The 24,239-nt window shown below is 39.0% G+C and overlaps 1 protein-coding gene across 2 annotated transcripts in view; it reads right to left on the bottom strand.

The window, feature by feature from the left end:
• SMC1B (structural maintenance of chromosomes 1B) overlaps positions 1–24,239 on the bottom strand; it is a 90,241-nt gene that overhangs the window by 43,528 nt on the left and 22,474 nt on the right. For both annotated transcript variants that reach the window (XM_017964134.4, XM_035273367.3), the window contains exons 7-12: positions 21,083–21,223; positions 19,447–19,529; positions 18,075–18,282; positions 13,572–13,757; positions 10,832–11,011; positions 7,171–7,317 (exon numbers count right to left, since the gene is read on the bottom strand). In XM_017964134.4, coding sequence (XP_017819623.2) covers positions 7,171–7,317; positions 10,832–11,011; positions 13,572–13,757; positions 18,075–18,282; positions 19,447–19,529; positions 21,083–21,223 — 945 coding nt within the window. The remainder of the gene's footprint in view (positions 1–7,170; positions 7,318–10,831; positions 11,012–13,571; positions 13,758–18,074; positions 18,283–19,446; positions 19,530–21,082; positions 21,224–24,239) is intronic.

The following is a 24,239-nucleotide window of genomic DNA, read 5'->3' as shown; positions in this document are numbered from 1 at the left end:
GCATGGTACTGGCACCAAAACGGAGATATAGACCAATGGAACAAAACAGGGGCCTCAGAAATGACACTATACATCTACAACCAATTGATCTTTGACAAGCCTGACAAAAACAAGCAATGGGGAAAGGATTCCCTATTTAATAAATGGTGTTGGGAAAACTGGCTAGCCATATGCAGAAAGCTGAAACTGAATCCCTTCCTTAACACCTTATATAAAAATTAACTCCAGATGAATTAAAGATTTAAACATGAAACCTAACATCATAAAAACCCTAGAAGAAAATCTAGTCAATACCATTCAGGACACAGTCACAGGCAAAAACTTCATGACTAAAACACCAAAAGCCATGGCAACAAAAGCCAAAATTGACAAATGGAATCTAATTAAACTAAAGAGCTTCTGCAAAGCGAAAGAAACTATCATTAGAGCAAGCCGGCAACCAACAGAATGGGAAAAATTTTTTGCAATCTACCCATCTAACAAAGGGCTAACATCCAGAATCTATAAAGAACTTAAACAAATTTACACAAAAAAAAAACCCAATCAAAAACTGGGTAAAGGATACGAATAGACACTTCTCAAAAGAAGACATTTATGCAGCCAGCAAACATATGAAAAAAAGCTCATCATCATTGGTCTCTGGAGAAATGCAAATCAAAACCACACTGAGATAGTAATCTCATGCCAGTTAGAATGGCGATCATCAAAAAATCAGGGGACAGATGCTGAAGAGGATGTGGAGAAACAGGAACGCTTTTACACTGTTGGTGGGAGTGTAAATTAGTCCAGCCATTGTGGAAGACAGTGTAGTGATTACTCAAGGATCAGGAAATGGAAATACCATTTGACCGAGCAATCCCATTACTGGGTATATACCCAAAGGATTATGAATCATTCTATTATAAAGACACCTGCACACATGTTTATTACGGCACTGTTCACAATAGCAAAGACTTGGAACCAACCCAAATGCCCATCAGTGATAAACTGGATAAAGAAAATGTGCCACATATACACAATGGAATAGTATGCAGCCATAAAATGGATGAGTTCATGTCCTTTGCAGGGACATGTATAAAGCTAGAAACCATCATTCTCAGCAAACTGACACAAGAACAGAAAACCAAACACCGCACTTTCTCACTCATAAGTGGGTGTTGAACAATGAGAACACACAGACACAGGGAGGGGAACATCATACACAGGAGGGGCCTGTTGGGGGTTGGGGACTAGGGGAAGGATAGCAGGGGGGTTGGAGGTTAGGAGAGGGATAACATTAGGAGAAATACCTAATATAGATGACAGGGTGATGGATGCAGCAAACCACCATGGCACGTGCATGTTCCGCACATGTACCCCAGAACGTAAAATATAATACAAAAAAAAAAAAGTAAACAAATAAATAAAAACAAACAAAGAAAGAAAGACTGATGCTCAGGACAAACCAGAAAGTTCAAGCATATTATGAATGGTCTGTGTAAGCCACAATAAAAGCATTTACAGAAAAAAAACTTCTATATGATCAAGTTGTTTACAATGAAAGGGAAATTATAATGGTCTTTCTAGAGGTTGGGCTTGATGTAAAAAAATTATTCTTGCTACACTGTATAGACATAATCAGGCCAAGTATAATACAGCAAATCAGTACTACCAAGACTTGTCTTTAGTAAAAATGGAAAACTGAAGAGAAAAATTGTGTTTCAAACACTACAGTATACCTGTTGTTAGATTCCAGTCTTTCCTGTTTTTCTATTATTATTTTTTACAGTTTGGACCAAATTCTAATTTTTCTTGGCTACAAGTCTTCAAAATAATGTTTCCAATTTTTTGCCTTCCTTTTTCCCCACACCTGGCTATTACTTGCATGTTTAGTAGAGATAGGGTTTGACTGTGTTGGCCAGGCTGGTCCTGAACTCCTGACCTCAAGTGATCCACCTAGCTTGACCTTCTAAAGTGCTGGGATTACAGGCGTGAGCCATTGTGCCCAGCTTCAATGTTCTTTGTTTATAAAAATGATTTCTTATAAATAACACTTGGTTTTTTAATCTATGAATCCTGTTCTTTTAATGGGAGACTTAAATCTTCTCATGTTTACTGTAATCACTGACATAGAAAAATTTTATTTCTTCCATCTTGCTTTTTATTCTTTTCACTCATTTTTATTGGTTTTCTATTTGTCCCTGTGTTAGCTTGGTATGCTTTTTAACACTCTAGTCTCTCCTGTCCCCCTGCACCCCAATACACGGTTTTAGAATATTCTAACTTCCTCCCCTCACAGATGAGGCCTTTGGAACACATCGACCTTTCTCTTCACTTCCAATTCCTCGACTTAACTGAGTTAGTTTAGCACTATTCGTTTATTATAATTAGGTCTATTCTAATTCATGTGCTGCTTAGAGTACTTCCTTTTCACCTTTTTTTTGAGACAGATTCTTGCTTTGTTGCCCAGGCTGGAGTACAGTGGCATGATCTGGGCTCACTGCAGCCTCTTCTTCCTGGGTGCAAGTGATTCTCCTGTCTCAGCCTCTGAAGTAGCCGGGATCACAGGTGCAAGCCACCATGCCCAGCTAATTTTTGTATTTTTAGTAGAGACAGGGTTTCACCATGTTGGCCAAGCTGAACTTGAACTCCTACCTGGCTTCAAGTGATCCACCAGCCTTGGCCTCCCAAAATGTTGGGATTACATGTGTGAGCCATAGCTCCCAGCCACTTACGAGTACTTTCTCCAGTATTTTTGTCACATGGAGTACATGGATGATGATCTCTGAATTTGCTTATTGGCAGATCCTTGAAAGGTAACTAACATCTTGGGTTGTAGTCCTCTTCCTTTTAGCTATTATTCCACAGTCTCATCCAGTTTTGCAGTCTGATATGGGCTTTTTTTGTTGTTGTTTAAATGTATAAGAAACTTTTTTTTGAAGGGCAGGTAGCTTAGCGTTGCTTCTGTAACCTACAGGTTAAGGAGTTACACCCAGATCTGTGTTGTGGGTCCTTTCTCACCAGACATACAAAACTCTGTGTGTCCTTTCAACTGGTAAATTAAATTTTATCCTTAGAGAAAGTTTCTTATTTTTAATTTAATTTTCTCCTCTGTGTTCTTTCTCTCCTTTCAAGAATTTATTAGTCTCATATCAATTTTCCTGAATCTATCTGCTCAGTCTCTATTTTCCTCATACCTTATCTTTGTAATTTTGTTACCCTCATTGAGTTGCTTCTTCCACTCAGTCTGCCAGGTTATAAATTTAGTTCTCAACAATGACATCCTTTCCTTCAATTCATCTACTACATTTTATAATTAAGAAATACGTTTTTGGCTGGAGGTGGTGGCTCATACCTATAATCCCAGCACTTTCGAAGCCAAAGTGGGAGAATTGCTCAAGGCCAGGAGTTCAAGATCGGCCTGGTCAACATAGCAAGACCTTGTCTCTACAAAAGAAATTAAAATTTTTTTTAAAATTGGCAGGGCCTGGTGGTATGCCCCTGTAGTCTTAGTTACCTACTTGGGTGGCTGAGGTGGAAGGATCCCTTGAGTTCAGGAGTTCGAGGTTACAATGAGCTATGATGGTAACACTGAACCTCAGCCTCAGTGATGGAGCAAGGGCTGTCTCTTTAAAAAACAAACATAAAAAAAGTTCTTTTTTTTTTTTTTTTTTTTTTTTGTAGAGACAGGGTTTTATCCTGTTGGCCCCAGGTGATCTGGAACTCCTGACCTCAGGTGATCCACCCCACTTGGCCTCCCAAAGTGCTGGCATTACAGGTGTGAGCCACCACGCCTGGTCAGAAGTATGTTTTTTAGTCCTAGAAAATCTTTTTGTGCATTGGGGATTGGCAGGGGAAGGATGACACTACACTGAATTTCCTTAATGCTCCTTTCCTTTTTTTTGTTGAAGTTGCTACCTGGCTCCTAGAAAACCTCAGATAACATTTATGTATTTCTTTGCCCAATGAGGATCATGTCTGAGTATTAAAGTACCCGAAATCGCAGCAGTCCACAAGGATTTTCTATACCTGTGGGGGCCAGTGATTACAAGAGAAGACTATCAGTACCATCCTGAGACACAGACTACACTGAGATAGAGAAAAACATTTCTCTCTGATATCCCTTGACTCTTCCAAACTCAGGAACAGGGAAGTCACAAACTTCCTGCTAAGCTAGTATTTAGCTTCATGGGGTTTAAGAAGACCAGGCATCCTCACATAGGACAAATGTTTAACTTACTCCCAGGATTCCACTATGTCCTGACTCTTACTCAAGTACTCTTCACATTAATAAAGAGGAAGCCCTGTATCAGCTTTTCCCAGCAGCCTGCCTTAGAACCCAAGACATCACTCCCACCTAGTTGCCACTTGGTTCAGGTTGTGACAGACAGATGGGAGCTTAGCATGGATATGGATGGGAAGCAATATTCACTTCAAGTTGTCATCTTCCCAGAACTGTCTCTGTGCCTAGGCCTAAATCTGTAAAATCTTTAAAAGCTGAATCGTGGCCGGGCGCGGTGGCTCACGCCTGTAATCCCAACACTTTGAGACGCCAAGGTGGGTGGATCACGAGGTCAAGAGATGGAGACCATCCTGGTCAACATGATGAAACCCCATCTCTACTAAAAATACAAAAAATTAGCTGGGCATGGTGGCACGTGCCTGTAGTCCCAGCTACTCAGGAGGCTGAGGCAGGAGAATTGCCTGAACCCAGGAGGTGGAGGTTGCGGTGAGCCGAGATCGCACCATTGCACTCCAGCCTGGGTAACAAGAGCGAAACTCTGTCTCAAAAAAAAAAAAGCTGAATCTTTCTATACCTTAGGTTAAAACATAATGCTTTCAATATCTTATGCTTCAGAAAAAGATGAAAATTAGTCAAGTAACTTTGTCAAAATATCTTCTTGAAAATATATACACATACATACACACACACATACACACACACAAACACACACACACACACATATATTTGTAGAGATGGGGGTTCGCCTTGAATCAACTAAGGAAGAAAACTAAACAAAAATAATAATAATCTGAAAGCATTCTATATTGATTTAGCATCTGTAAAATTTGGCTTCAATAAATGGGGGAATTACAATATTCGACAAATGATACCTTTGTAAAATGGTAAGTCAGTTGATAAAAATAAAGCTGGATCCTCAGTCATCAAAATAAATTCCAGATGAATAGAAACTACAAATGTTAAAACACACAAAATCACTAGAAGGACGCAGTATGGAACTTCTTTTGTGATCTTCAGAAAGAAGTAGGTCTTTCTAAGCATAACACATCCTAAAATCCTGAAGTTATAAAAGATTAATAAACTTGGCTAAAGATTAAAAACACATGTATGGCAGAACAAAGTTAATGTCAAAGAGATACTCAGCAATTACAAAGGAATAAACTTTTGGTACATACAACATGAATCTCAAAAATATTAGGCTAAGTGAAGAAAACAAAAAAGACTAATGACTGTATGAATCCATTTACAAGAAAGTCTAGAAGAGGAAAAACTATAATAATAGAAAGTAGATTGAACTGTGAGGCCCCAAAGGGGCCAGAAGAGGGGACTAACTAAAAGGAACCCAAAGGAATTTTGAGAGATGATGAAAATATTCCATATCGTGAGTGCAGTGGTAGTTACATGACTACATACGTTTGTCAAAACTTACTAAATTATACTTAAAACTGGTGACTGTCATTGTATATAAATTATATTCCAACTAGGGCTGACTAAAAAGTCAAATGGAAAAATGTTTACAATACATGTGACTAAGAACTAATTTAATGCAAATAATTCTTAAAATAGGTAATAAAATAAGAAACAACCTACTAGAAAAATGTGCCGAGAAAATAAGCAATTCACAGAAGGAAAAATTACAGAGAACCATTAAATTTATGAGGAAATGCCCAACCTCAGTCATACTTTAAGAAATGCCTATCAGGCTGGGCACAGTGGCTCATGCCTATAATCCCAGCACATTGGGAGCCTAAGGCAGGAAGACTGCTTGAGCCCAGGAATTTGCGGTGAGCCTGAGCAAGACAGTGAGACCTCATCTTTACTAAAAATATAAAAATTAGCCTGGCGTGGTGGTGCACACCTGTAAGTCCCAGCTACCCAGGAGGCTAACATGGAAGGATCACGTGAGCCTGAGAGGCAGAGGTTGCAGTGAGCTGAGATGGCGCTACTGCACTCCAGCCTGGGCAACACAGTAAGACCCTGTCTCAAAAAATAAAAGCATATTAAACAAGTGACTTACACTTTTTTTTAACCAATCAGAATGGCAAAGATTAATATATTTGCTAATATCCAGTACTGCAATCTAGGGACATGCACACCTTACCATAAGTTTTCATTTGATGGGAATTTACCAATATCTATTAATGTTTTAAATACACATATCTTAAAGATATATTTGTAACAAATAAATATGTAATAATAACAACACACAATATATAGGGCTTCATATGCCAGGAATTGTTTTAAGTATTTTATCTGGATTATTTGACTTAATCCTTATAATAATAACCCCAAACAGAAGGTACTTTAATTATTCCCATTTTACAAATGGGGAAATGAAGTTATAAAGGGATTAGACAATTTGACCAAAGTCATATCACTAATAAGTAGCAGTGCCAGGATTCAAACCTAGGCAGTTTGGCTACAGAATTTATATTCTTAGGTACTATGTTATTCTCCCTCTCTAGAGGGACAGACTGTTTAATTCTACAGCATTTGTAACAGCAAAAAGCAAACAGTCCATCAACAGGGGACTGAGTAAATAAATAAAATCTATACTATGAAATACCAGGCAGGCAGGATTCATTAAAAATAAAGTAACATTATGATATTAAATGAAAAACTTACTGCAAGCAATATAGCAAGAACCTATCATAAAACAAAGAAAATAGAAAAAATAATCCATATACTTGCACACACAAAGAAAATTTCTGGAAGCTATGCATCGAACTGTGTTTAGTAAATACCACTGACATATAAGGAAGATTAAGGGAAATATTTTTTTATTTTTATTTTATTCTGTATTATTTGAATTTTTAAACTATAAAAACAGCACTGTTCTTGTATGTATATATATATATATATATATACACACACACACACACACACACCCAGTTTAAAAACGTAATTATTCTACTTGGTATATTACAACTTTTATGGTATGGATTTACCTTTAGCTCTTGAATTCTCTGGCTTCGTCTGTCTCTTAGATTCTTTAACTCTTTCTCATCCCAGCATCTAGCCTTGTATTTTAAGTCACTTGACCCTCCAGAGATCACTCCAGATTTTAAAAATAATGTTCCATCAAGGGCTACTGTCTGTAAAATTAAAAGTATTTTACCCTGGAGACATGTACATAAAGATAAAAATAAGGACATGATGTGGCAATTTTTACAGATGAGAAAAGCCACTTATGGAACTTTACTAATAAAATATCTAGTTTATGAAGAGACCCCAAACAAGCAAACCACAAATAAAAAACCCATTTCATTAAGGTCCAAAGAAATTATAGGAAATAAAATTATTGATTTAGTCTTTTATCACTATCTAGGTTGGTTCCAATTTTTCCTATTATATACAATGGTTCAATAAATAAAGTTTGTACACTCATCATTTTACACATGTAAGTTAATCTATATGCTAAGTTCCTCATAGGTACAAGTGAGAGAACTGCCCTTCACAGAACTGGTATAAATTTAAGTTCCACAGCAGTGAACAGAAGAATCTCTTTCCCCATGAAGTATTACTGAACTTTTTGATGTTGGTCAATCTGACAGGTGAAAATAGTACCTCAGTGTAATTTTAATGGGTATTTCCCATATGAGTGAGGTTGCATTTTCACATTCAAGAATTGTATTTCCTTTCATGAAAACGTTTGTTCATATCCCTTGTCCATTTTCCAACTATATTACTGTTCTTTTCCATAGTGATCTGTAAGAACATTTGCTCTTTACTAAAAGCTACAAATATTTTCCCCAGTTTGCCATTTATCTTTTGTCTTTGCCACACAGAAACTCTTTGTTAGGTGAATTCATTCATCTATTATAGCTTTTGGATTTTTTGTCATATAGGAAAAACTCTTCCTGTCTCTGAGATTAAAAAAAATTTCCCAGGCCAGGTGCCGTGGTTCACACCTGTAATCTCAGCACTTTGGGAAACCAAGGCAGGCAGACCACTCGAGGTCAGGAGTTCGAGACCAGCCTGGCCAACATGGTGAAACCCTGTCTCTACTAAAGATACAAAAATTAGCCAGGCATGATAGGGGGTGCCTGTAATCCTAGCTACTTGGGAGGCTGAGGCACGAGAATCACTTGAACCCAGGAGACAGAGGTTGCAGTAAGCGGAGATCGCACCACTGCACTCCAGCATGGATGACAGAGCAAGGCTCCATTTCCAAAAAAAAAAAAAAATTTGCATGGTTTCTCTTAGAAATTTTATGTTTTTACTTTTTATATTAACATTTCTAATTCATTCTGATTTCTGGAATTTATCCTGATACAAGGAATGAAGTTTAGATTAACTATATTTTATTCCATGTGGTACTCAACAAAGTAGTAACCTGCACATTATTCACTATTGTTTAATACGTGCAATTTTGGAAAAAATAATCTTTTCAAAAATTGTCCAGCTATTGACATTTTTCTGGGTCTGCTTTTTGCTTCACCATATTTAAAGGGCAGAGTGTAAGTAGATCTTTCTATAATATACGTATTTTAGAGTAACAACCAACCAGTCTATAGGAGAAGAAAACAAATAATTGTATCTCCAGTTAAAGGGAACAGACAGAATAATTACATATATGTAAAGAGATTTGGCCGGGCGCGGTGGCTCACGCCTATAGTCCCAGCACTTCGGGAGGCCGAGGCGGGTGGATCACGAGGTCAAGAGATAGAGACCATCCTAGTCAACAAGGTGAAACCCCGTCTCTACTAAAAATACAAAAATTAGCTGAGCAGGGTGGTGCGCGCCTGTAGTCCCAGTTACTCAGGAGGCTGAGGTAGGAGAATCGCTTGAACCCAGGAGGCGGAGGTTGCAGTGAGCTGAGATAGTGCCATTGCACTCCAGTCTGGGTAACAACAGTGAAACTCCGTCTCCAAAAAAAAAAAAAAGATTCAGGATTTTAAAATTTTGGTATATAAATTTTAAAAATATGTAAAAACTGAGTTATCACTAAAATAGGGTGACCAAACTATAGCTAGCAGAATGTAATTCATATTTGTAGTTTATAGATATTGCATGTAGACTGTATACACTAGTTTACAAGTAAACCAAATTATTTAATACTATTTGCAATGTTTAAATAAATAAAATTCTAAAACATGGTATCAAGTATATAGAAAACCAAAAGCGAAAATTCCAGATGAGTCACCAGATAATTTCTGTGAAAATGTGACATCTATCCAATTGTTTGACCCAATCTAAAACACAGAGAAAATTCTTTCAAAGTCCTGAGATACAGTTAAAATACAAATAAGATACAGCTGATTTAAATCCTGAACTACTAATCAAAATAAGATACAACCGAAAGGGGTGAAGAGCTTATTATGAACAAGATAGAAACCATAAATATTTGTTACATGAAGAAATAAGCAATCATATCTTCATGTGACTTCTTTGACTATACAAATCTTCAAATATCAATTCTATGAAATATACAAATACACAAAAGTCAATGTTAGTATAGTTATTTAGGCAGCAAAATAAGAAAAACAGTAACTTACTGTGCTTGCTGCAATTTAACGTGTAGAAATCAATGACAGTGATCACATTATGCTTAAGACTATTGATCAGAAACACCAAAATGTATGAAAAGTTAATCGTGTTAGATAAGTCAATAAATTTAACACTGGAAATCCTCATGTGTCATAAGAATTGCCTGCTTTGTGTTTATCTGCGATTCTGGATATTCCAGATTAAATGTGTTAATTGACTAGTAAGTTATAAAATTATCACCAGTTTTTGAGAGCTACTTGCCAGGCACTATAATAGCATTTTACATGTTTACTTAATTTAATTCTCATAACCAATATTAATTGGGTAACATTATTTCCCCAATTTTAGAGGAGGAAACTAAAAGTAGTGGTTTACAGACTTCCCAACATTCACATAATTAATTACTAAGTAGCATCACTGGTCTTATGTTATAGCTTATATCCTTAAGCACTGTTATACTTCATCATAAATGTAGTTTTTAAAAAAACTATGTCAGATAATTTAAGGAGTTTAACATTGCTCAACTAAATACAAATATAACTAAACACTCTAAACTGGGTAAAATAGTACTTATTTTTAAGACCAAAATTATTTCCTCAAGATACTAGTATTCAGTAATCTCATTTCAACTGTGTTTTTTAGAAATTCAAATATGTTAAACCTTGAACATGCAAAAGGACAGTTAGTATCTCCACTAAAGTATAAAAGAAGTAACCCAGAGGGTAAAATAAATACCCTAAATCTTTTCCTGGTATCAAAAAACACAGGTACTATATCCAGGGTTCCATAGAAGGTTAAAAAATAAATAAATGCTTTAGAATATTAAAATACATCTAATTTTCAAAATATAATTTATCATGTTGAGAAATGCTACGAGTTTTTTTTTTTTCTAAATTCAACGGAACATTAGAAAAACCACTGAAGCCATAACCACCTTAAGTCCTAGGCTGGTTCTCTTTAAAAAATATAACATATAAAAGCATATATGTTTTTGTATGTTATAAGCATATAACATATAAAAGGAAATATAAATATTTCTGAGTGTTTGTGTATAATATGTTGGTCTTTTAAGTACTACTTCAGCTTATCCAAAGGTGTGATATAAGCCTCCTTTCTTACCTTCCGTCTTTCAGGTCCACCGAATGCAATATGCCTTGCTTCTTCCACAGTCTCACAAACAAGACCATTTCCGCACACAAACTGAATCACTTTCTTCAGCTGAGGAAACTGAGTTTTTATGACATCAATCACCATTTTACAGCCTTTAAGCTCCCTTAATCTTTCATTGATTGGCTTGATCTAAAGGGTTTAAAAATATTTAACATATTAGATACACTGGGAAAAAAAACCAAATGTTCATTATATTCTTTTTCACAAAAGATTAACAGTATGTACCCAGTCGCGTGAGATGCATGCCTGTAATCCTGGCACTCTGGGAGGCAGAGGCGGGTGGATTCACTTGAGGTCAGGAGTTTGAGACTAGCCTGGCCAACAAGGTGAAACCCCGTCTCAAATAAAAATACAGAAAAATTAGCTAAGCATGGTGGCACACGCCTGTCATCCCAGCTACTCAGGAGGCTGAGGTAGGAGACTCACTTGAACTCGGGCGACGGAGGTTGCAGTGAGCCGAGATCACACTACTACATTCCAGCCTGGGTGACAGAGTGAGACTCCATCTTAAAAAAAAAAAAAAGTATGTAATTACATACAATAAAAGTTTGATAAGAACATGATGAACTATATCCCATCATTGGTTTAGGTAATATTTTTTAAAAACAAAAACTTCAGCCGGGCGCAGTGGTACACGCCTGTAAACCCAGCACTTTGGGAGGCCGAGGCGGGTGGATCACGAGGTCAAGAGATCGGGACCATCCTGGTCAACATGGTGAAACCCCGTCTCTACTAAAAATACAAAAAATTAGCTGGGCACGGTGGTGCGTGCCTGTAATCCCAGCTACTCAGGAGGCTGAGGCAGGAGAATTGCCTGAACCCAGGAGGCGGAGGTTGCGGTGAGCCGAGATCGTGCCATCGCACTCCAGCCTGGGTAACAAGAGCGAAACTCCATCTCAAAAACAAAAAACAAAAAACAAAACTTCATTAAAAGCCAGAAGACATATTTCCAGACTCAACTCTGTCACTAACTAGTCGTGATAAAACAATGCATAAGAAGTGTCCCCCACATTTAAAAGCATAAAATCTAGTGGAAAATAATGCCCATTCAGGTATGTGTCAAAAGAGTAGCACAATACTATGGAAGTTTAAAAACCACTTTTGGGCCAGGAGTCGTAGTTCACACCTGTAATCCCAGCATTTTGGGAGGTCAAGGCAGGTGTATCACTTGAGGTCAGGAGTTTAAGACCAGTCTAGCCAACATGGTGAAACCCTGTTTCTACTAAAAATATAAAAATTAACCAAATGTCATGGTACATGCCGGTACTCCCAGCTACTTGGAAGGCTGAGGCAAGAGAATCACTTGAACCCAGGAGGCAGAGGTTGCAGTGAGCTGAGATCACGCCATTGCACTCCAGCCTGGGCAACAAGAGCGAGACTGTCTCAAAAAAAACAAAACACTTTTGACTTAAATGATCAGGAAAGGCTTCAGACTTTCTTAGTCATGACTTTTAGGTTGGGTTTACAACAGATCACAAAAGTGTCTGCAATGTATTATCAAAAACCAGCAAGTAGGATCTCACTTTTTAAACAAAACAAAACAAAGCAGAAAACTTATATACAACCAAAATGTGTGTGTGTGTGTGTGTGTGTGTGTGTATATATACCCTTGGGAATATATAGTTATATAAATTAAGTGCATGGAGGCAATTTAAAGTAGTTACTATTAAGGAATGGAGCATTATGACGGGGTAGGAGTATTCCCTTTATATTTGATACACTTCTGTGTGCGATTTTTTAAAAAAATGAGTCTGTCTTGAAAAAAACCTTAAGCGAGAAATAAGCAAAACAGGATTCTAACAGGTAGATGAGTCGGGGTAATGAGTTTTAGTGAGCACAAGGTAGCAACAGTGTGGAAGTACAAAAGGGAGGTCTGGACCATGAGTAACACCAGCCAGCATTTGCTGAGACTTTCCTCTGTGCAGGTCCTATGCCAGCTGCTTTACATGTAACAATTCCTTGTAGTAATCCAGTAAGAACTAATTCTTCGATTTCATACATGGAAAACCGATGCTCAGAAAAATTAAGAATAAGTAAGAGCTAATTAGAGGTAGGGCTGAGATTCAAACTCAGAGCAGTCCAGCTCTAAGGCATGTGCTCTTAACTACTATGCAGACTGTCTGCAATTCAGGGTCTTGACTGCTGAACCAAAGAGAACATTTTCTTGAGTAGTCAATGAAAAATCACTGAAGGATATCATATGACAGAGCTCCTGCTTCAGGAATTTAGACTCAGGATATGTTAAGGTATCTCAATACATATCTCAAGCCTCAAAATTTAGTCTTTTCCACAAAGAACTAATATACTGGGTCAAATATTTACAATTAAGACTGACTTGGCATTTCACCAACAGCCCATACATCTTATCCATTTCCTGTACTTTGCTATACACAACAATTATATTGCTGGCTAATAGAGTAGTGCACTGCTAGTGCAATGAAATCAAAGTAAGGTAGAATTCTGCAAAAACTAGATGAAGAAGAAATGATATGATGCCAAGAAAGAGAGCAGCCACTTGACATTATTCTTCGCTTGACAATGTATTTAACACCAGCCATTTAAATGACTGGCTAATTGGCATCGAAGCTACAGTTTTTTTCAATCACTATGATAGTTTTAGGCAATAAAAACATTCTTTAAAAGACAAGATTTTTTATCATTATAAATACAGACATTATAAAGTTCTTACATCAAGGTAATCTAGAGCGAGGAATGTCTCAGGTTCAGCTCTTTCCTCCTTCAGAAATCGAATACAATCTTTTGCTACCTTTTCAGAGGCAACAACAATGGCAATGATGTACTGGCCGAAAAGCTTAGTAACAGCCAGCTGATATTTCTTGTGAATAGGATGACACAGGTCAAGTAGTCTTCCAAACTTAGCAGGTTTCAAAAAAAAAGAGAAAAATCAGATATATTCGTGTGAAATACATAATTCATTGTTTTCCAACGTAACAAAGTAGCACAAAAACTAATTTTATAAAATTATATACCTCATAATTAGTAGTTTTACTTAAATAGGCCTTAGTTTCATTATGGAATGTCCATCTAGCTATGTGACACTATATTTTAAAAAAGAGTAATAAAGAGGGACTAGCCTTACCAAAACATTCAAATATTTTCTAAAAGTACATAATTAGATGATATTCATTCATTCCCTTATCTATTAAACAAAAAATCTGTGAGGCACCTACTATTGCAGGTACTGAGCTAGACACTGGAAAAAACATTAATGAAACAAAGCAGATACTTTCTGACCTCATAGAAGTTTTAGTCTAGAGCCAGACAATGACAAAGTAGAGAGTGCTCTGAGGATATTTAGCAGAGGTCATGTTGGCATAACAAGTCCAGGAAGGATTTCCATGAAGTGTTACTTGATCTCAGACCTGAAGAATGGTCAAAAATTAATTAGATTGGGGCCAGGTGCCGTGGCTCACGCCTGTAATCCCAGCACTTTGGGAGGCCAAGGCGGGTGGATCACGAGGTCAAGAGATCGAGACCATCCTGGTCAACATGGTCTCTACTAAAAATACAAAAAATTAGCTGGGCATGGTGGCGCGTGCCTGTAATCCCAGCTACTCAGGAGGCTGAGGCAGGAGAATTGCCTGAACCCAGGAGGCGGAGGTTGCAGTGAGCCGAGATCGAGCCATTGAACTCCAGCCTGGGTAACAAGAGCAAAACTGATTAAAAAAAAAAAAAAATTAATTAGATTGAAGTTCAAAAGCTTTACTAGAAAATATCTGAATGTCAAGCATCGTGTATCAGTGGTCTCTAGAGTATCTAAAGGTTTAATTTTGTGTTTTTGGACTGTTTTCTGCATTTGTTAGGTTCTACTTCAGGGATACCATTTTCCTATGATAGACCATCACTGTCTTTCATATTTATCTTTGCTCTAATTATTTAAATGTCTTTGTCTTTTTCTTCTCCAATAGTTTGTAATGATTTCAATAATTTATTCAGGGTCAATAATTTGATTTTCAGCTGTGTAATCCATTATTTGCTACTCTTTTTTTTTTTTTAAAGAGATGAGGTCTTGCTATGTTGCCCAGGGTGGTCTCAAACTCCTAGGCTCAAGCAGTCCTCCTGCCTCAGCCTCTGAGTAACTGAAACTATAGCTTCACACCATCATGCCTGGCAGCTACTTCTGATTTACTAGTATTTCTTGTTATTAATGCTTCTAACTTGTTAATTTGTCTATGTTATTTATTACTTACATGCTAAGTTTAATTATTCAGTAATAATGCCTATTCTTGATTTGTTTTCATAGCTTATATTTTCCTTTTCATCTTATTGTTTTACCTCATATTTTTCTTTTTTAAATATTTAAACAAGGTCTTGCTATGTTGCCCAGGCTGGAGTGCAGTGGCTATTCACAGGTGTGATCCCACTACTGATCAGCACAGGAGTTTTGACCTGCTCTGTCTCTGACCTGGGCTGGTTCAACCCTCCTTAGGCAACCTGGTGGTCCCCCGTTCCTGGGAGGTCACCATATTGATGCTGAACTCAGTGCAGACACCTGATCAGCACAGCGCACTACAGCCCAGAACTCCTGGGCTCAAGAGATCCTCCAGCCTGAGCCTCCTGAATAGCTGGCTGGGACTACCGGCACGCACCACCGCACCCAGCTGTTTTACTTCATATTTGAATCTAGTTTTATAAATTCAAAGTCTTATTAAATTGCCCACAGTGTAAAACATCTACAGGGGATTTTGTTCTGTAACCTTCTAGACTGGGCTCTCTGACTTCTGTTTTTAAATACTTTCTTTCTCTTTGTTGTTGTTCCATGTACCTATAGCTGCCTCAGTGATTCTTTTCACCTTGCTTATGTTTAATGTGAGTAGCTCTGTTCAGATCTTTGATTTGCTATGGTGGGTAACTTTCTAATTCCCTTTCTCACAGAACTGAGACGATTACATCCTCTGAGCAACAGTTGATAGAATAAGTATTTCCTATTTTATTTACTTTCTTTTAAGGGACTGGATGGTAGGGGCAAGTGAGAACTCACCTAAGACTTTTTAAGAACACACTTCATTTAAGTAACTGAATTCTCTCTCATCTGAGTTTTTAATTAATATCCTATACCAAAGTTCTTGTATCTTGAGGGAGGAAGATAAATCCCATCTGGAAGAGAGGACTTCAAAATGGCCTCTCAATTTTAAAGCCCTAGGAAGTGAGATGTAGGGTCTTCACTTCCATTAGAGAGCGTATGAGCTTCACATTCCCCAATTCACCAGTGGTTTTTTTAGAAACCGAGTCTTACTCCGTCACCCAGGCTGCCATGCAGTGGCCCAAACTCAGCTCACTGCAACGTCTGCCTCCTGGGTTCAAGCGATTCTCCTGCCTCAGCCTCCCAAGTAGCTAGGATTATACCTAGGCATGCACCACCATGCACGGTAATTTTTTTGTTTACTAGAGACAGGGTTTCATCATGCTGGCAAGGCTGGTCTCAAACTCCTGACCTCAAGTGTCCATCCACTTTAGCCACCCAAAGTGCTAGGATTACTGGCGTGAGATACTGTGCCCAGCCCAATTCACCAGTTTTTAAATCTAACTCCTTCCAGATAGAAGAGGAAAAGGAAACAAATATATGTGAGTTTGCTCCTTGCTAGAGTAAGGAGTACTAGGTAAAAATTCTCAGGAACTAGTCAGTTTGTCAGTTCAGCTTCTGTGAAGTTGAGAAAAGACAATGCTATACTTCAATCTTTTTTTTTTAAATGATAGATTGTCACCATTTTCTAAAGTTTCTGGCATCAGGTTGATTGGTTGTTGAACTAGTTATCTATCTGTGTGTGTGTGTGTGCGTGTGCATGCATGCGTGTGTGTCTGTTTTACTATATTTTGTCATTTGGATAAGAATTGGGGGATCCAGATTCTGTGATCTAGTCTTACTCCATCATTATCTAGAAGTCAAAACGGACATTTAAGAGTCAGAAAGTCAAAACAGATGCTATCAAGGAGATGAAGATGGGTGGCCAGAGAGATAGGAGAAAAACGAATAAAAGTGTGGATATGGAGGCCAATGGCAGGTGGTGTTTTTGTTTTGTTTTTTGTCAGGGTGGAGTGCAATGACGTAATCTTGGCTCACTGCAACCTCCACCTCCCAGGTTCAAGTGATACTCCTACTTCAGCCTCCTAAGTAGCTGGGATTACAGGCACCTGCCACCACACCTGGCTAATTTTTGTATTTTTAGTGGGGGGGGGGTTTCCCCATGTTGGCCAGGCTGATCTTGAACTCCTGACCTCAAGTGATCCACCTACCTTGGCCTCCCAAAATTACAGGCATGAGCCACAGTGCCCAGCCAATAGGTGTTTCAAAATAGAGCACTGGTTACCAGTCTCAAATGCTGAAAATAGGCCATATCATAAAATAAGAATTGCATAGTACGCACTGATGTTAGCGACAAGAGAGTCAGATGCAACCCTGATACAAAAGGAAATAATCAGCCGGGCGCGGTGGCTCACGCCTATAATCCCAGAACTTTGGGAGGCCGAGGCGGGTGGATCACAATGTCAAGAGATCGAGACCATCCTAGTCAACATGCTGAAACCCCGTCTCTACTAAAAATACAAAAATTAGCTGGGCATGGTGGCGAGCACCTGTAATCCCAGCTACTCGGGAGGCTGAGGCAGGAGAATTGCTTGAACCCAGGAGGCGGAGGTTGCGGTGAGCCGAGATCACGCCATTGCACTCCAGCCTGGGTAACAAAAGCGAAACTCTGTCTCAAAAAAAAAAAAAAAAAAAAGGAAATAATCTTGTGAGGCAGACACCTTAAGCAACAGGTGATATTGTATTTTGGCTAATGAAATACACTAGCAATACTGGATGCTGAAACAGTATTTCAAAAACAAATGAAACCTTGAAAAACATGAGGTTTGAGGCTATATGTATGCGGGGGTCAGACTTCTTCACAGCATCCAAGCTCTTTTGGGGATACTGGCCACAATTTGAACTTTCTAAGTACTATGTTCATGTCATGCTTCTCCCCCAATAATTACGTATCTATAAATACTACCAGAAGTTTTACCCTAATTATTTACTATTACATTTTAAATATAGACTCAAACACAAAACTTAAAGATGTCTGAAACAATATTGCTTTGTAATAATGGTATTACTTCTAATCTCAAATAAGATATGTTGTAAGCAAACAGGAAAGCTTAGTTTTTTTGTTGTTTAACTATTCATTCTAATTACCACAGAATCTGGGTACAGTCTTTTAAGGTGTTCCAGAACCTCTGCTCTCTTTTGCTGACGTTTTCCCTCATGGTTATCAATTCCAGCATTCTGCAATTCACTTCTAATAAGATTCAATTCTTCATTAACTTCAGACATTCTTGATTTTGTTTTTTCAATTTCATCCACCAGGGTTTTCTCCTGCTGTTTCTTCTCTTCCAAACAATCCCTACCAAATAACAACAAATTATAAAGCAAAATGATAAACCAAACTTTAAGAATTATCAGTGCCGAGCGCGGTGGCTCACGCCTATAATCCCAGCACTTTGGGAGGCCTAGGTGAGTGGATCACGAGGTCAAGAGATTGAGACCATCCTGGTCAACATGGTGAAACCTCGTCTCTACTAAAAAAATACAAAAAAAATTAGCTGGGCATAGTGGTGCATGCCTGTGGTTCCAGCTACTTGGGAGGCTGAGGCAGGAGAACTGCTTAAACCCAGGAGGCAGAGGTTGTGGTGAGCTGAGATCACGCCATTGCACTCCAGCCTAGGTAACAAGAGCGAAACTCCGTCTCAAAAAAAAAAAAAACAAAAAAAAAAAAGAATTATCAGATACAACGGCATTGCAGGGAATGGGGCAGTGCTCTTATCAATTTTTAAAGGGTACATAATGCAGTAAACCTGACACCAAACATGGGCAAAAGAGATTTTGCTCATTCTTTGTTGATAAAAATATGGCTGGGCCAGGAGGCTCGCTCCTGTAATCCCAGCCCTCTTGAGAGGCTGAGGTGGGTGGATGGCTTGAGTCCAGGAATTTGAGACTAGCCTGGGCAACATGGTAAAACCCTGTCTCTACAAAATATAAAAAAATTAGTCAGCTGTGGTGGCACACACCTGTAGTACCAGCTACTCAGGGGACTGAGGCAGGTGGATCGCTTGAGCCCAGCAGGTGGAGGTTGCAGTAAGCCATGATCACGCCACTGCACTCCAGTCTGGGTGACAGAGCGAGACCCTGTCTCAAAAAAAAAAAGAAAGAAAGAAATTCATAGATAAAAAAACTGCAAGGGGTGCAGTGGCTCACACCTGTAATCCCAGCACTTTGGGAGTCCAAGGAAGGGAAATCGCTTGAGTCCAGGAGTTCAAGACCAGCCTGGGCAACATGGTGAAACCCCATCTCCACCAGAAATACAAAAAATTAGCTGAGTGTGGTGGCACGTGCCTGTAGTCTCAGCTACAGGATAAGGTAAGAGAGTCACGTGAGCCTTGGAAGTCGAGGTTGCAATGAGCCATGACTGTGCCACTGCACTCTAGCCTAGGCAATGGAAGTGAGACCCTCTCTCAAAAAAAAGGAAAACAAAGAAAACTGCTGCAAGGAACTTTTTTACTCTACCTACATGCATGTCTTTGTATACTCCTCTAACTTCTCTATTCGTTTTTTATGATCTTCTATTTGTTCTTTTATTTGTTTTAGATTTCCCTAAAGGAGGAAATGAAATCTAAAATCAATTACAGCAATTCCAAACCAACAAAATTACATGCCTAGAACTTACTATAATATTATGAGCTGTTATAAATTTGAAAGATGTCAAATATAATTATATGAAAACACTTATCAAAGCAAATTTTAATTTTGAAAAGGCATATCAAGGTTCAAATCCTGACTCTACCATTTGCAAGCTATTTCATCTCAAGTGATTTTTCTCTATAACTTCAAACTTCAAGGAGATTATTTTCAAATATCTATATAGTTCTTATCACTTAAACTAATTCACTCAACAAATACATTAGGTTGGTGCAAAAGTACCACGATTACTTTTGCAACAAAGTGTTCAAAATTTGTTGCACCAACAAATATATTAGGTTGGTGCAAAAGTACCGCAATTTTGCAACAAAAAGTTCGTATCATATGGTAACCTAAATATGTTCACTGGCTACCATGTGATAGGAACTAGAGGTACAGATATAAAGAGGAAAGAGTCCCGGCTCTGAAAGACTGATGTCTGGTAGGAGAGACATACAATTAAATTAGTAATTACAGTAGAGTTGTTTTGTGTTGTAATAACATAGGAACTATAGGGCAACGAATAGGCTTGTGGGTGAGGACTTGGTGAAAGCGTTGTTCTATTCACTTTATCGTTAAATCCAGTTGGAGACTACTACTGTAGTAGCAGTCTAGTACTACAGTGGTCTCCAATTGATTTCATGTCTTTAACTTTTCCCCCACTTAATCAATCCTGTACACTGTAGCAAAATTAATCTCTTAATCCATCACTAAATGGTTGAAAATAAAGAGTATAAGAAACCAAAAACAATTCTTTCAGTATATGAGGAAAGAGAAGAAATACTAGTTTTCAAGTGGAAAAGTATGGAACACATTCCATGAACATAATTATCCTGTTTTACTTATCACATGAATTCACTGAACAAACATCTACTGTGCTAGATGCCAGAGTTATAAAAATGAGTGAGCTACAGTTCCTTTTCTGTGCGAACTATACATGTTGAAATTAGAGTCCCATATTGAAATTCTATTACCTCACTTATAAATTCCATTCAGAGAGGAAGAAACAAGGTTAAGGAGGAGTACCAAGTTCAGTAAATTAGAAACACCTGCCTCTGGACCTTTACTCTGGCCACTTCCAGAGCCTGTGTCACACTAAATAGGTCCCTTCACGGTTATTACTTTCACTTGCCATGTGGATCTCTTAGGGGTTACCACATGGGGGCCTGGAACAAATTTCAGTGTATAAGTTTAAAACATGATAAAATTATACAACTATACAAATGTTTTAAAAGTAATTCCCGCTATGTAACCACCTTGTTATTTCCCTTGCCCTTTTCTACTCACAGAACTATCATAGATTATGTCTTTTATATTTGTTTGTATCTTCATCTGTCAAGTCAGGAAATAAATGAAATGACGCAGTATAATATAAGGTTAAGAAGATTCATTCTGGATTCAAGTACCAAAAAAAAAAATAAAAATTAATTAAGAATAATTCTAAATCATTACTGTACAACCCAAGATACCTGAACTTCTCCATGCCTCCTCTTTTCAAATGCCAGTCTTTCTTCATCCGTCTTCTGTTCCCACTGCAGTTTTTCCACCTGTTGAGTCATTATAGCTACTTTCTTTCTTACTTGTTCTTTAAGTTCCTTATAATGATCCAGCTGCATAAACAGTATTGAAAAAGGGCTAATTCACTTAAATAAGCATGAGAGTAAATTCTTTGTATGAAATCCAGTACTAAAGATAATCTTCCCAAAATCTTACTTTATAATTAAATCATAATCGACCACTTTCCCCAAGTAAAATAATGTGAACATAAAAGCTTCCTTTAAAAAAACTTTATTGGCCGGGCGCGGTGGCTCAAGCCTGTAATCCCAGCACTTTGGGAGGCTGAGACGGGTGGATCACGAGGTCAAGAGATCGAGACCATCCTGGTCAACATGGTGAAACCCCGTCTCTACTAAAAATACAAAACATTAGCTGGGCATGGTGGCGCGTGCCTGTAATCCCAGCTACTCGGGAGGCTGAGGCAGGAGAATTGCCTGAACCCAGGAGGCAGAGGTTGTGGTGAGCCGAGATCGCGCCATTGCACTCCAGCCTGGGTAACAAGAGCGAAACTCCATCTCAAAAAAAAAAAAATGTTTATTGCTGGGCACAGTAGCCCACACCTGTAATCCCAGCACTTTGGGAGGCCAAGGTGGGTAGATCACAAGGTCAGGAGTTCAAGACCATCCTGGCCGATATGGTGAAACCCCATCTCTACTAAAAATACAAAACTTAGCTGGGCGTGGTGGTTTGTGCCTATATCCCCAGTTGCTGGAGAGGCTGAGGCAGAAGAATCGCTTGAACCCGGGAGGCAGAGGTTGCAGTGAGCCGAGATTGTGCCACTGCACTCCAGCCTAGGCGACAGAGCAAGACTCCATCTCAAAAAAAAAAAACAAAAAAAAACCTCTATTATTTAATTTTGAAATTGTTATTTATTTATATTTTGCTCTGCTGCCCAGGCTAGAGTGGCACAATCACGGCTCAATGCAGCCTTGACCTCCTGGGCTCAAGTGTTTTATCTTATTTGTAAGATAATCACTTTTTCCTCTCATAAACACTTAAGGATACATGTAGCTTTGAGGAGACATGATCACTTAATTGCCAGGAAGGAAACTGATTACTTAAGGTGCTTTGAAATGTTCAGTGATGAAGTAATCTCTAATTTATTATACAAGATTTAATTACAGTAAATCAGTAAATGGCAAAAACATGTAACGGATAACCAATTTTTTTATCTTTTATCAATTTCATGATAATCTTACATCACAATTACATACTACAATAATTATGACTACACAAGTAGAAAAATTATCATTTTCTCTGGATTCTCCTTTCTAAGATTTTTGGACAGAGACCTTAGTACAGAGGTTTTTTTGAGTTATCTCATTGCTTTAAATACTTTTTTAGGCCAGGCACAGTGGATCATGCCTATAATCTCAGCACTTTGGGAAGCCAAGGCAAGAGGATCACTTGAACCCAGGAGATCAAGACCAGCCTGGGTAACAAAATGAGACCTCATCTCTACAAAAAATTTAAAAATTAGCCAGATGTGGTGGCATGAGCCTGTAGACAGGAGGATGGACTGAGCCCAGTAGTGAACTGTGATTGGTAACAGCAGGAGGCAGACAAATCCTAGACAGACAGGGGTGGGTCCTGTCTCACCCCTGACCTTCAAGCCAAAGACAGGTTAAAGCCTACACGTCCTGGGTAAATCCACAGACAAGACTGAGAACCCATTTTCCTGTTTAGCACACTTACCTCTGATTGATCCCTACCCTTCCCTAATTGGTTTTTCACTCTGTTGTAATCACCTTAGAGCCATGCTTTTGTTTTAGCTTTTTTTTTTTTCATACTCACAAACCAATCAGTACACAATCCCCCCATTCTGAGTCTATAAAAGCCCCAGACCCAGCTACACTAAAGGAGAAACCACCCAACTTCAGGTGGGGGACTACCCTTGCATCCCCTCTCTGCTCAGAGCTGTTTCATTGCTCAATAAAATTCTTCTTCACCCTCCTTACTCTGCGATTGCCAATGTAGCTTCATTCTTCTTAGATGCAGGACAAGAGCTCAGGACCCACTGAATGTGGGTATAGAGAAGACTGTAACACTGTGGTCCTCTGCCCTCTGCTGGCAGAGGACAGCTGCCCCACCCAACAGGAAGCAGTGGCAGGGCCAAGCCAGCCCCGGAGCTGAGGGCCAGAGTGGGCCAAGAGTCTGACAGCTGTTAACATGCCGCCATCTATCGGGCTGTGTACAGGACTAAAAGAGCTAATTAGCACACTGTAACATCTCCTCTGGGGCTTTGGGGTCACAAGCACCCTTGCCCAGGTGCCACTGTCTTCCCCCCATCTGGATGCAAGAGCCCACTGTGGGAGTGGCTTGTGACACGCCTAGTCCAGCTCCAAACACTGCATGGAGCCTGCTTCTGTGCTGTGCTTGGAACAGCTGGCTGGAATCTAAACTTGCTTGTTCACACACTCTCTCCTGCTGGGGGCTGCGTGTACAGTTGTGGCATCTGTGGGATTCATGCTGGAGTGCAGGCTGGGTGTGACCTGGCAGGCTGAGTGGACAGGGTAGCCCTGCAGTGAACTCAGGACTGAGCAAGGCCTGGGCAAGGGTGTCACCAACTGGGGGCCTCTGGCTGACAGAGTGACTGAGAAAAATCCTGTATTGGCTGGGCGCGGTGGCTCACACCTGTAACACCAGCACTTTAGCAGGCCGAGGTTGAGAGTTTGAGAACAACCTGACCAACACAGAGAAACCCTGTCTCTACTAAAAATACAAAATTAGCCAGGTGTGGTAGCGCATGCCTGTAATTCCAAGTACTCGGAGGCTGAGGCAGGAGAATCACTTGAACCCAGAAGGCAGAGGTTATGGTAAGCCGAGATCATGCCATTGCACTCTAACCTGGGCAACAAGAGCAAAACTCTGTCTAAAAAAAAAAAAAAAAAAAAAGGCGAGGCGTGGTGGCTCAAGCCTATAATCCCAGCACTTTGGGAGGCCAAGGTGGGTGGATCACGAGGTCAAGAGATCGAGACCATCCTGGTCAACAAGGTGAAACCCCGTCTCCACTAAAAATACAAAAATTAGCTGGGCATGGTGGTGCACACCTGTAGTCCCAGCTACTCG

Source organism: Callithrix jacchus, chromosome 1, assembly GCF_049354715.1.
Source record: "Callithrix jacchus isolate 240 chromosome 1, calJac240_pri, whole genome shotgun sequence".
In the NCBI taxonomy this organism is placed as follows: Eukaryota; Metazoa; Chordata; class Mammalia; order Primates; family Cebidae; genus Callithrix; species Callithrix jacchus.
The sequence above is the reverse complement of the archived record's forward strand: the minus strand, read 5'-3'. Positions and strand labels throughout refer to the sequence as shown.